Source organism: Geotrypetes seraphini, chromosome 1, assembly GCF_902459505.1.
Source record: "Geotrypetes seraphini chromosome 1, aGeoSer1.1, whole genome shotgun sequence".
Classification (NCBI taxonomy): Eukaryota; Metazoa; Chordata; class Amphibia; order Gymnophiona; family Dermophiidae; genus Geotrypetes; species Geotrypetes seraphini.
Window position 1 is genome coordinate 316,705,800 of NC_047084.1, and position 12,880 is coordinate 316,718,679.

The window sequence follows — 12,880 nt, forward strand, 5'->3', positions numbered from 1 at the left end:
GTAAAGCCTCTTTGTGAGAAACTGACAGAGAAATTATCCAAGTAGCCTGTCATAGCTTCTGTCTTACTCTAGTGCAGTGATTCCCAACCCTGTCCTGGAGGAACACCAGGCCAATTGGGTTTTCAGGCTAGCCCTAATGAATATGCATGAGAGAGATTTGCATATGATGGAAGTGATAGGCATGCAAATTTGCTTCATGCATATTCATTAGGGCTAGCCTGAAAACCCAATTGGCCTGGTGTTCCTCCAGGACAGGGTTGGGAACCACTGCTCTAGTGGATCAGAACCTTGTTTTTCCAGGTAAAGGGGTGGGGGGGGGGAGGGGAAGTGTTCTTGTACGTTCACACTCCTACATCTAATGTGTCTTCTGGCCTACCACCTATAAGCATAGGCTGACCTAGGGTATGATTGGAGGATGTGGATTACATACCATTAGCTTTCTCATGGTCGGTCTTGGTCCACCTAAAAACTGATTATCCATCTGGTCCTTCTTTTCTTCATGAACTAAGATGGAGTTCACTGGTTTTCCATCTTTTGAAAATAAGATATCAGGAAGGGGTATAAACTGGATGCCGCATTTGGCAGCAGCTTTCTTCACTCCAGGTACTGCCTGAATACGTCGATACCAGCAGGATAACAGTGGTAAATGTACCAGGTTATCTTCACATTTCTTGCTGACAAAAACCTTCAAACATAACACACAGAAAAAAAAATTACTTAGCACTATAACAACATTCAGTTCTACATAGAAGTATCCCCAGATGTTCAGTTTTATTCTCTTTCTTCTGTGCCTTACCATTCTTTGCCACGTCTTCTCCTTCCTATATTCATCCTGCTGCCCTTTCATTTTCGCATTTCCTCTAACTATGCTTTTTCTCCTTCCCTTCCCAGGGTTGTTAAAAGTTTAGCTATCGCTCCTCCAAAATCTCCAAGAAAGATGTTCCACCCTGCCCTCCTGATATCTGTTGGGGAAGAGGCAATTTCCCCTCTTACCATGCCACATAATCACACGAGCTCCATTCAGAGGCAGCTGGAGAAAGCTGGGGGGCATCCCCATAGTGTCAGCTTAATCATTAGGCAAACTAGCATGGGGGGTGTTAGGCTGCAAAAAGCAAATACATTTAAAGCAATACAGTAGGCCTTGATAGCCACACATACCCAAAGTATCATCAGGGGGTATTTTTACCCACAGAGAGGGTAGGACATTTTCAAATAGCCCATTTACTCACACATAGAAAACAAAAATTTAGTACAGGTAGTCGTCGACTTATGACCTATCCAAGTTACGACAGTTCAATCTTACGACTCAACTTCCGCTCTCCAAAGAAAGAAAATTTTGTTAACAGATTGCTTTAAGATGATTAAAATATCATTACCCAGTCTAATATTCTTGCCTTAATTTAACATAGGCCGACTTACGTCCTGATCCACTTACGACCTAGCAGTCAGAACCAATTGTGGTTGTAAGTAGACAACTACCTGTATTTAAAAGTATAGGGGATAATTCTATATTATACTTTGGGCGCCACAATTTACACACCCAACTAAAGTGAATAGTGAACCTAAGAACACTTATGTATATAAATATTCTTAGAGAATACTAGCGTAAGTCAGCATCAGTGTACCTACAAGTCTACAGTAGGTGTAAATGGGCACGGCTAAATACATAACTTATGTACTTATAGGTAAATTGTCAGCCCCCACCTATGTAGTGGCATAGCAAGGATGAGAAGCGCCCCTCCCCTGCCCTCTTCTCTGCCCCACCTCCACACGCTTCTTACCAATCTCCTCCTGCTACGCTTGCACCGTTTCCCTTCCCCCATACCCTCTGTAACATTTCTGGCGCGAGCAGCAACCTCCAAGCTGCTGCTGTTACCCCAACGTCGGCTCTTCCTCTGACATCACTTCCTAGTGTGTGTGTTTCTCCTGATCTCTGTACAATTCAGTCTGGAGGACTGGAAAATGGCAAAGAAGAGCTGCAGATTCCACTCAGGGTGGCAGTGAGAAGCAGAAAAGATCAGAAGGCTGGAAAATGGCACAGAGAGATGCAGATACCACTCAAAGATAAGATGTTGAAATTCCACAATGAGTGACGACCAGAAATTAATGAAAATCAGAAAAACATTGCATAAGGCAAAAAATGAACATTTAGATTGTGTGCTGATTGAGTGGGTTCAGCAAAGAAAGTGTGAACGCATGCCATTGACTGGTTAGATGGTAGTGAAGTAAGCCAAAAAATACCATCAAGAACTGAACATTGACAGCGAGTGTGACTATTCAGAAAGTTGGCTGCAGAAATTTAAGAAGTGCCATTGTGTTAAATATTCAAAATCTGTGGTGAAAAGGCTACTGCTGGTTACAAGGCAGCTGAAAGTTACATCATTCAATTTGCTAAGAGGATATCCAATGGAAACCTTGGTCCTGAACAAATTTACAATGCTGATGAAACAGCTCTCTACTGGAAGTATGTTCCTAGTAAAACAGTGGCAACAGCTGATGAACAAGCACCATCTGATTTTAAGGACACAAAAGGACAGGATAACTGTTCTTGCATGTGCCCATGCTGTGGGCACACACAAATTAAAGTTGGCAGTGATTGGAAAAAAGCCAACAACCCTGATGTTTCAAGGGTGTACACTATTATGCGAACAAGAAAGCATGGGTAACCAGAGAAACATTTAGTGATTGGTTCCATAACCACTTTGTGCCAGCAGCAAGAGCTCATTCTAGAGAAGATAGACTTGAAGAGAACTGTGAAGTTTTACTGGTTCTAGACAACTGCTCTGAAAATCCACTCAAGAACTTCTTGTGAAAAATAATATTTCTGCCATTTACCTCCCACCCAATGTCACATCCTTGTGACCAAGGAATTTTATGTTTAATGAAGACAAAGTTTAAAGAGAGTTTTCTAAATTATAAGAAAGCATGGGATAGGCACATGGGATCTATTAGGAAAATGAAGAGATAGTGGATGTTATGGATAGGCAGACTGGATGGGCCATTTGGCCTTTATCTGCCTAATGTTTACTGCAATTAACAGAGGCAAAAAATTCAATATTTTGAAGGAGTTCAGTCTTAAGGATGCCATTTATGCACTTGCTAATGCCTGGAAAGATATAACTAAATCAGCATTTAAAAATGCTTGGCATAAACTTTGTCCATCATCAACAATGTTCGATAAAAATGAACCTGTAGAGCAAGGGGTGTCAAAATCCCTCCTCGAGGGCCACAATCCAGTCGGGTTTTCAGGATCTCCCCAATGAATACCCATGAGATCTATTTGCATGCACTGCTTTCATGGTATGCTAATAGATCTCATGCATATTCATTGAGGAAAGCCTGACCCAACTGGATTGCGGCCCTCACGGAGGGACTTTGACATCCCTGCTGTAGAGGAAGACTCTGAAGGTTTCCAAGTCAGTGATGAAATGGTGATATCAAACCTCATTGCTTATGCCAGAAGTCTATCATCTGAAAATGTTAATAAGTTAGAGGCAGCTGATATTAATGAAGTGCTGAATATTTACAAAGATGCACCTGTTGTGCATTTCTTCAGTGATGGTGAGATTGCTGAAATGGTGTTAAATAAAGAAAAGCTTGAGGATTATAGTGATGATGAAGATCTTGGGAACACTGGAGAAAAAAATCCCTATAGATGATATGGTAAAAATGTGTGACCAGTTAATTGCTGGCATGGAGCAACTTGCATTCAATCAGTGAGCATGAGATTATCTAATCTAATCTAAGCCTTTGATTTATATACTGTATAATCTCCTGAAGTAGGGGGCTCGACTCGGTTTACATAAGACTTCAATAAACAGGGAAATCAATTTAACTACCATGTGAATTACTAAACAAAATACAATTAACACTCCTTAGTACCATTTCCCAAAAACTGTTGCAATAGCATTGTTTTCAATCGATTTACAAAAAAATCTGTAGAGAGAAGAGAGTTCTAAAATAACTAGGAATTTCATTCCAAATCGTTGTAAACCTATACGAAAAGGAGTGAGAAAGATTACCAACAAAGGAAGACTACTGAAACAGAAACCTTTGTTAAATTGGACAGATGACACTGGAAGAAGTCTTAAAAAAAAAAAAAAAAGACTGCCACTGTTCTTGAACCATCGTCAGATAGCCGAACACAGACAGAAGATGATGTCACTATGTTTAGAACAATTTGTATTTGAAGTGCTTTAAGTGTTTAATGTTTGTGACTCTTTCCCCAGTATAGCACACTCTTCTGGCCCCTTTTACAAAGCCATGGTAGTAGCTTTGTAAAAGGGGCCTTTTGTGAATAGTGCAAAGTCTTTATTTTTCAGACACTTTTTTTTTTTATTGATCCAGGGGGCACTTGTGGAATCATTTAACAGCGCTCTGAGCAGTTTTGCACTGCTCAGAGCACTGCTATATGAATCCACAATTGTCCCCTGATGAAGGCATCTTCTATACGCCAAAACTGGGATCCTTGTTGGGACCAACAGTTTATCAAAATAAAGACTTGATTATTGGTTGAAAAGACGCCTCCCTTGCCTTTTGTTAGACTGTCTATATCCTAAGGTGAGGTGTTCTTCTTGTTCCCTGTCCGATTATCATTTTATGCCATAAGATCATTGTCTTGCTGAAAGATGAATCTCCTTGCCAGTCCCAATTCGATGGCAGAATGAAAAAGGATTTCAATATATTGTTTATTGTGATTTATTAACCACCTTTATGAAGAGATTCACCCAAGACAGTGTATAGCAGCCCAGAATAAATAAGAAATCAGAAGTAGGTAAACATACATAAGCCAAAAACAAACGTCTTAAACCCATCTAACTTAGGTTGTATAATATTATGTTGAGAAAATAGCACAACATTCTATTCAAAGAGTAATCTTCCATTGAGCAATTTATAATCTGAAAGAAACCAAGAGAGTGCCATATGGTTGCAAATGTACTGCTTAAACTGAATATGTTAGAGCATTATTAACTCTCCATTTTAGCATTGCCAGAGGTTGTGGTAAGAGCGGATAGCGTAGCTGGTTTTAAGAAAGGTTTGGACAATTTCCTGGAAGAAAAATCCATAGTCTGTTATTGAGAAAGACATGGGGGAAGCCACTGCTTGTCCTGGATCAGTAGCATGGAATATTGCTACTCCTTGGTTTTTTGCCAGATACAAGGGACCTGGATTGGCCACCGTAAGAATGGGCTACTGGATTTGATAGACCATTGGTCTGACCCAGTAAGGCTATTCTTATGTTTCCAGAAAGCCACATAATTTTAATGTTTATTCTGTGGTTCAACTGGCAAATAGCAGGAGTTCTAACCATGGTTTTGTACCCTATTTTGCCTCTTTTGAATTAATAATCAAGTTCTATGCTATTTAGAATCAGCTTTTCTTTTTTTTTTCTGTCTGATGGATTAGTTGTAACAAGCCAAATACAACGATATTTATCTTAAGGGGAAATTAAACATTATCTTATATGTGCAGTTGCACTGGGGCAGTGGTCGGCAAACCGTGGTTCACGAGCCACATGAGGCTCATTAGCCACTTGAGTGCAGCTTGCGGCTCAGCTAGCTAGAGCAGGGGTGCCCAACCTGCTTCCCTTCCCCATAAAGAGGACGCTGAAGTGCAGTGCCGACCAACTTTCCCTGCTTCCCTTCCCCGTAAAGAGGACGCTGAAGCGCCAGGCTGACCAACTTTCGCCACACGATGTCAATTCTGACATCAGGGAGGAAGTTCTGGGCCAGCCAATCGCTGCCTGGCTGGCCTGGAACTTCCTCTCCGATGTTAGAATTGACGTCAGGTGGTGATAGTTGGTCGGCCTGGCGCTTCAGCGTCCTCTTTACGGGGAAGGGAAGCAGGGAGAGCTCAGAACTCGGCGGCAGCCTGTTCCCCGATTGCGGCAGTGGCAGCCTGTTCCCCAATGGTGGTGGCTTGGGGGGCAGGGAGACAGAAAGAAAGAAGGGAGACAGGAGACAGAAAGACAGACAGAAAGGGGGCATGCAAGAAGAAAGAAAGGGGGCATGGAGAGAGAAAGAAAGAAAGGGGCAACGGAGAGAGAAAGACATACAGAAAGAAAGGGGGCATGGTCATGGAGAGAGAGAGAGAAAGAAAGAAAAAGTTAGGGGAGGGAATGAAGTCTGGAGGAGAGGAAGCATACAGGAGGCTGAAAGAAGGAAAGAAATATTGGGTGCACAGTCAGAAGAATAAAGTGCAACCAGAGACTGATGAAATTACCAGACAACAAAGGTAGGAAAAATGATTTTATTTTCAATTTAGTCATCAAAATGTGTCCGTTTGAGAATTTATATCTGCTGTCTATATTTTGCACTATGGCCCCGCAGCGCAGGGCATTCAGCGCAGCTCCCCACGCTAAAAACCGCTATCGTGATTTAGTAAAAAGGGAGGGGGTATATTTGTCTATTTTTATATAGTTGTTACTGAGGTAACATTGCATAAAGTCATCTGCCTTGACCTCTTTGAAAACCTGCAGAATATAAATGATAATTAACATTTTCTCTGCGTACAGTGTTCTTTGTGTTTTTTTAAATTTTAAGATAAGGGGGAGGGAGGGAGGGGAGCTGCTGAAATACATCTAGTAATCCTTGCAGGCTTGACTGTGCAGGGAATTGTCTTGTTATGTGATTGGCATTATTTAGACTTTAATTTCTATGAATGAATAGAATGAAAACGATATAAAATTGCTAGCTTGTTTTTATGTGCGTGCACTGAAGGGAAATAGAGAGAGAGTGGGCTGAGGACGCTGAAGGGAAATGGGAAAGAGAGAGTGGGGAGAAGACGCTGATTTATAAATTGACAATTGTACAGAACTCTCACGTCGAACGTGAACTCTCAGGCCTTGAGCATGCGCACATGCTCAAGGCCCAGCACAGGAAGCAGATCTTCGGGCACCGGCACCAGCACAGGACATGCTGGTGCCGGTGCGGAGGCTACATCAAAGTAAGAAGAGAGTTCGGGTGGGTTGGGGGGACCTCAGGTCGCGGTAGGGGGGATGCCCGATGGCGGCGGAGGGGTGCCCGATCGCGGGGGGGAGGGTGCCGGTTCACGGGGGGGCCTTCGGGGGGAGCAATGCTGGTTCTCGTGGGGGGGGGGGGAGCAGCGCTGCTGGCCTCAGGGGGGGTGGAGGGTGGGAACCTATCAAAGCGAGTTTCCATTATTTCCTATGGGGAAACTCGCTTTGATAAACGAGCATTTTGGAGTACGAGCATGCTCCTGGAACGGATTATGCTCGTAATCCAAGGTACCACTGTATATATATATATACCGAGTGTACTTTATATTCATGTTCAAATCGATTTTCCTGCCTAAGTGGGTGTTTTTTTCAAACATCCTGGTGGGTTTATTTATAGCCTCTTCACCCTCTCCTACCCACACTGGCGCTGTGGTATAAACAAAAAAGACTTTTCCTCTCTCTATTAAATCCTAGCTCACGTTCGCGGTCTAACACCACCTCTGGCAGGATATACATTTCAAATCTGACATATTGTAATCACAAAATAGAAAATAAAATTATTTTTTCTACCTTTTGTTGTCTGGTAATTATTCAAATCATTTTGGTCCCAGGCTATGGTTGTCTTCTGATAACTCGCTTGCCAGGGTCTCCTGCCCATTTGTCGTTTTCTTCTTTCGCCGTGCTAACCATCCATCTTCTATCTCTATCCTTCCCATTTGTTTCCCTTCCCTCCCCCGGAAGTCTTGCATTTTCCATTTTTTTTATCTCCATCCTCAGATCCACCTTTTCTCAACTACCCTTTCATCATTCATCTCTTCCTACCATCCCCACCACCCCAGGGTCCACCATCTCTACCTTTCTCTTCCCAACTACCCTCCTATCCAGTATCTCTATCCTCTCCTCCACACCATCCCTTGTGTCCAACTTCTCTCCCTTTCTGTTCCTTCCCTCCCTAAATCCCATCGTCCACCATCTCTCTCCCTCTCCTGTTTTTAGACCCATTATTTCTTCCCCCCCCCCAAAGTCCAGCATATGCACGTCTCTTTGAATCCCCCTTCCCTCCCTCCCTCCATGTACTTCTACACCAGGGCCCCCCCTTCCCCGAAGGCCTGTACCCCCTGAAGGCCTGCACCGTCCTCCCTGAAGGCCTGCACCCTACCCCTGACGGACTGTCCCACCACCCCTGACGGCCTGTACCATCACTCCTGAAGGCCTGTCCATCCCACTCCTGAAGGCCTGTCCACACACCCCCTCCCCCCCACGGAAGACCTGTGTGTTCCTCCCTGACCTCCCGCACATCCATTTACCTAATTCCAGCAGCAGAGCAGCCTGCAGAGAGGATCACCAGTACTTTAGCGATCCTTGTAGGTTGCCGTAGGCCTCAAGAGCTGTCTTCTCGCTACCGCGGTCCCGCCCCTCCTCTGATGTCATAAGCAGGATCGCAGCAGAGGGAAGACAACTCCTGAGGCCTATGGCAACCTGCAAGGATCGCTAAAGTACTGGCGATCCTCTCTGATGGCTGCTCCCTGCTGGAATTAGGTAAAGGGATGCACAGGAGGCCAGGGGGAAAGCCGGACACCACAGCACTTCCCGACTGACCCTCCCCCTTTGCCCTCCAAAGCAATAGCGGCAGCAGCTGGCCATCAAGAGGCAGCGCTACTGATCCTGCTTTAGGGGGAGAGGGGGGAGGGTCAGTCACCAAATCGGGAGGCCGATATTTTTTGTTTTTACATGGATTTGAACAGGCAACAAATGCCCAGAGCTGGAAGCGCGTTATCTGGTAGCCCAAACACCTGTGTACCGCTTCTGTCTCGTGTAGTATGGCGCTAAGCTCCATCCCCCGCCGACCCTCTAATCCTGCCCTACCAGCACTCTGATTGGCTGGCGTTCTCTAAGAGGCGGATTTACTCCAGTCAGGAGGGGAAAAAAAGAAGGGAATTATGATTGGCTGGCATTCTCCACGAGGCGGATTAATTGCATGCCGGTCAGGAGGGGAAAAAAAGAGAAGGGAAACTCATGTTGCCTGAGTGATCGACGTATTGGGCACCCCTGCTCTAGGTAAACTTCTCAGCTGTGTGCCATTCCCCCCCCACCCCAAAGAGATGGCTCAGTGCCCTAACTCCCCTCCCTCTCCCCTGCAGTTCTCCTTTCCTCTCCCCTGTAGTTTATTTTATCCCCTTCTCCTCACAACCCCCCTCAGTGGCCAAAACCTGCCCCCTCCCTGGTTAGCCAGCATCTCACCTTTCCATCTATACCTTCCCTGGGTGGCCAGCATTTTCCCTTCCCTTCCCTCTACCCAATCATGTCTCCTTCCCTTCCCAACCGCTCAAGGTCTGCACAAGTTCCTGGAGGAAAACTCCATATTCTGCTATTGAGATAGACATGGTAAACCGCTGCTTGCCCTGAGATCAGTAGCTACTATTTAGGTTTCTGCCAGGTACTTCTGACCTGGGATTGGCCACTGTTGGAAACAGGATCAGATGGACCAATGGTCTGACCGAGTATGGCTATTCTTATGTTCAGGCAGTGCAGCTGCACAGGGCACAAGAGAGGTGGGAGCTCTGTGTCCTGCCCATTGACTTTCTTGCTTGGCTGCATTGCAGTGAGCATGACAAGAGCTCTAGGGGTCAGTTGAATGGCTGGGGGTGGGTTGTGTAGTTTCTGGATTGTGACTGTCCTGGATTTCAAAGCCTAATATCACAAACCAAGGATGAAAACAAATTCTAAGCCACCGGAGAGAGTCCTGAATTTTAAAAAAAAATTTCCCTTCTCCTATTTTTATTGCTTCAAAACATGGTTCTGCATATTCCCGATTGCTTAGAGACGAGAATGAAATCTACAAAACTGGCTCAGAGTGTCACTGCTGGCTTGGAATTAATTGATCGGCCTGCATAACACCAGAATCAATAACTAAGAACTATTAACATTTTTAAATAAACAGTTACAAATGGAAGCAACAAAACTCTAGAGAAGCAAGCTATTGCTATACACTTAGGCAGTGTCTCTCAAACTTTCTTGAGTCGGGGCACACTAAAGGTAGCGGCTACAGTTTGAGGCACCCAGAAGTGCGCGAACGTCGCCGTGACGACACCACGCATATGCGTGACATCATCACGTCGACATCTGCGCACGTGCAGAGGCCCTCCAGATGGGCCCTGAGACAGCAGTAGGGGGTGCCAGCAGGTAAGAGGGCCGAAGGGGAGGCACAGGCGCCAGCTGATTGCCTACAGCAGTGTTTCTGAACTACTTCAAGCTAACAAATATCAACGGAGTACCCCTAACCACAGACCTCCCTAGGCCCACCCAAGCTCTGCCCCAGATCCCATCCCCTTTACTAATTGTAATGCAATTTTTTCCATTCATTTTTCATATACACACAATATACACAGCAGATATAAATTCTCAAAAACGACACATTTCAATCACTATATTGAAAATAAAATTATTTTACCTACCAGCGATCCTCTGCAAGCTGCTGTAATTAGCTTCAAAGGTGAGACCAGGAGGCCAGGGGGGGAAACTGGAGAAGGGGGAAACATGCAGGCCTTTGGCGAATCGGACAGCGCTGGGCTGTAAAGTGTAGGAAAGTCATCTGGCAGGTGCCGCTCTTCCTCCTCAGTGTGCCGCGGCACACTTGGAATCTCAGGAGGCACACTAGTGTGCCACGGCACTCAGTTTGAGATACACTGCACTTAGAGGTAAATTCAAGGTCATCTGAAGTTAGGCTCCAAACATTTGGGTATGAAGCATCTATTCTGCAACGGCAATTGCACATATCGACTGCTGTTATGGAATACTAGCACAGGTCCCTATTAATGTGAATAACTTTAGGTGCGAGCACTTATGCCAGCTCAAACTGCATGTAACATAGTAACATAGTAGATGACGGCAGATAAAGACCCAAATGGTCCATCCAGTCTGCCCAACCTGATTCAATTTAAATTTTTTAATTTTTTCTTCTATTCTTTTATTCTATAAAATGTGTTTGCACATGCCTAACCCACCCATGATCCTTCCCAGTCTATCCCCAACTTGCAATTGCACACTATGGATTTTCCACACATAGGATATCGACTAAGGTCAGCTGCATGCACAGCTGCTAATTGATGTCAATCAACGTCAGTTAACACTTATTGATAATTATTGCTCATTAACTTCAATTAAGTTACAAATTCAACTGAAATTATTTTGTAATTCGCACGTGCAACTTTGTACACTAAGCATTACACTGGGCAAACACATTTACAGAATTTGGGGGATACCGTGTAAAATCACTTTTAAATGATGTTAATATTTTAGTTTATTAGTTACATAATTTTAATTAGTTTAAGATGTCATTTGTCTTACCAAGAATTGATGAATGCAGGGCAGAAGGACGATATCTGTGAGAGTAAAATATAGCCCTTCAGCAAACACGTGCTCCAAAGTTGGGAGGTCTGAAGTTTTTGTTTTTCTGATGTGCGAGGGCTCTCTGTTGCTCCCCTTTGCCACTTCATCCACAGTTAATTTGGACAGGGCAGCTCTGAGTTCTAAACTAACAGACACAGATTCCTCGATTTCTACTTGTGCCCCCTTGTTTTCACTGAAACTTTCTTTAGTAGCTTCAGCTGACTTTTTATCTATCTTCATTTGCTGCAGTTTCTGCCGGCGGATTTTGTCATCATTGTGTACTCTGACTGGTTCTCCCAACTTCTTCTCAAGCTGTAGTATTTCCAGTGGAACAGTAGTAGGGTCTTGAAGAAAGCTCTCAACAGCCAAGGGGATACTGATCTCACAGAGTCTGGTCCATTGACTTACCTATAAGACAATTAAACTAGAATTTTTAAAATAATCCTGGACATACAGGTACACAGAGTAAGCATACAAAGGGCTGTGATCATCCGTTACAGTCTTCTTGAGCAGCCAGCACATCTAGTTTCCAGGATATACACACGGAATATCCATAGGATGTGATATATCTCTACACATATTTGGTCAGCAAACCAAATTCATTTTCTTTTTCCTACCCTAAAAGCTAGATTCGCTGATGGCTCACGGAGGACCAGAGTATTGAACAATGAAGAAAAATACCAAAAGAACTTAATATTTAGAAATAAATGAATAGAAAACTTTGTTTTGTCAACATGTTAATTTAAAAGAAATATGAAAATTATAGGATGCCAGCTGAGTTCAAGGTTCAAATGGGATTTCAACTATTCAGGAAGAAACTGAAGCCCTTTGGCAACAATGGGGTACAATTTACAGTTACCTCGACTTAATATAGGATTTTACTGTATGGTAAATGCAGACTTTTATGCAGTAGTACTTTTTCCCGTTATTTTTATCGCAAGTCATGTGCTACTGTACAGTAGGTATTTTGCTGTCCCTTGAAAGGACCCCAATTAAAGAAAAAAAAATTACAAAGAGCTGAAGTGAGTTTTGAACCTGGTTCTTAGTCTGCTGAGCTAACCATAAGACTACTCCTCAATTCCAAGGACATGTATGTGGTGATTTGATAACATAGGAACCGTCAGGGCCAGCACACATCAGTGGGCCTGGTAGCCGTAAACCCAGGAGGGTCTCCCTCACTTCCAGGTTGCGGGCACTCGTGGCCCTGCCCCCATACCTGCACAGCTGCATGCTACCTTTGGTGTTCCTGCCACCTTCAGCCAGCTCCAGTGAGCATTTTTTTTTTTTAACTTGCTTGCACATTCATGACTTGGTTACACATAGGACTTCTGACTGCAAGTGTTTAGAAATTTTAAGTGCTTATTTTTCAAGTAATTAGCTGATTTTAGAGAGTAATAAAAATATATTCATTTTCCATAAGATTTTCTAAACCTCTTTACTAGTCAACAGATTGTTCAAAGTGGTTTAGAAAAAAAAACATATGCAACACTGTTTTTTGTTGTTTTTTTTAAGGTGCTATGGAAACTAAGAGCA

General features: G+C 43.7%; 1 protein-coding gene across 3 annotated transcripts in view; it reads right to left on the reverse strand.

Annotated features, from left to right (window-relative positions):
• GSTCD (glutathione S-transferase C-terminal domain containing) overlaps window positions 1-12,880 on the reverse strand; it is a 186,073-nt gene that overhangs the window by 131,137 nt on the left and 42,056 nt on the right. For 2 of the 3 annotated variants that reach the window (XM_033956697.1, XM_033956688.1), the window contains exons 3-4: window positions 11,306-11,755; window positions 431-685 (exon numbers count right to left, since the gene is read on the reverse strand). In XM_033956697.1, the coding sequence (XP_033812588.1) occupies window positions 431-685; window positions 11,306-11,755 (705 nt within the window). The remainder of the gene's footprint in view (window positions 1-430; window positions 686-11,305; window positions 11,756-12,880) is intronic. The other variant, XM_033956704.1, reaches the window with a different exon arrangement.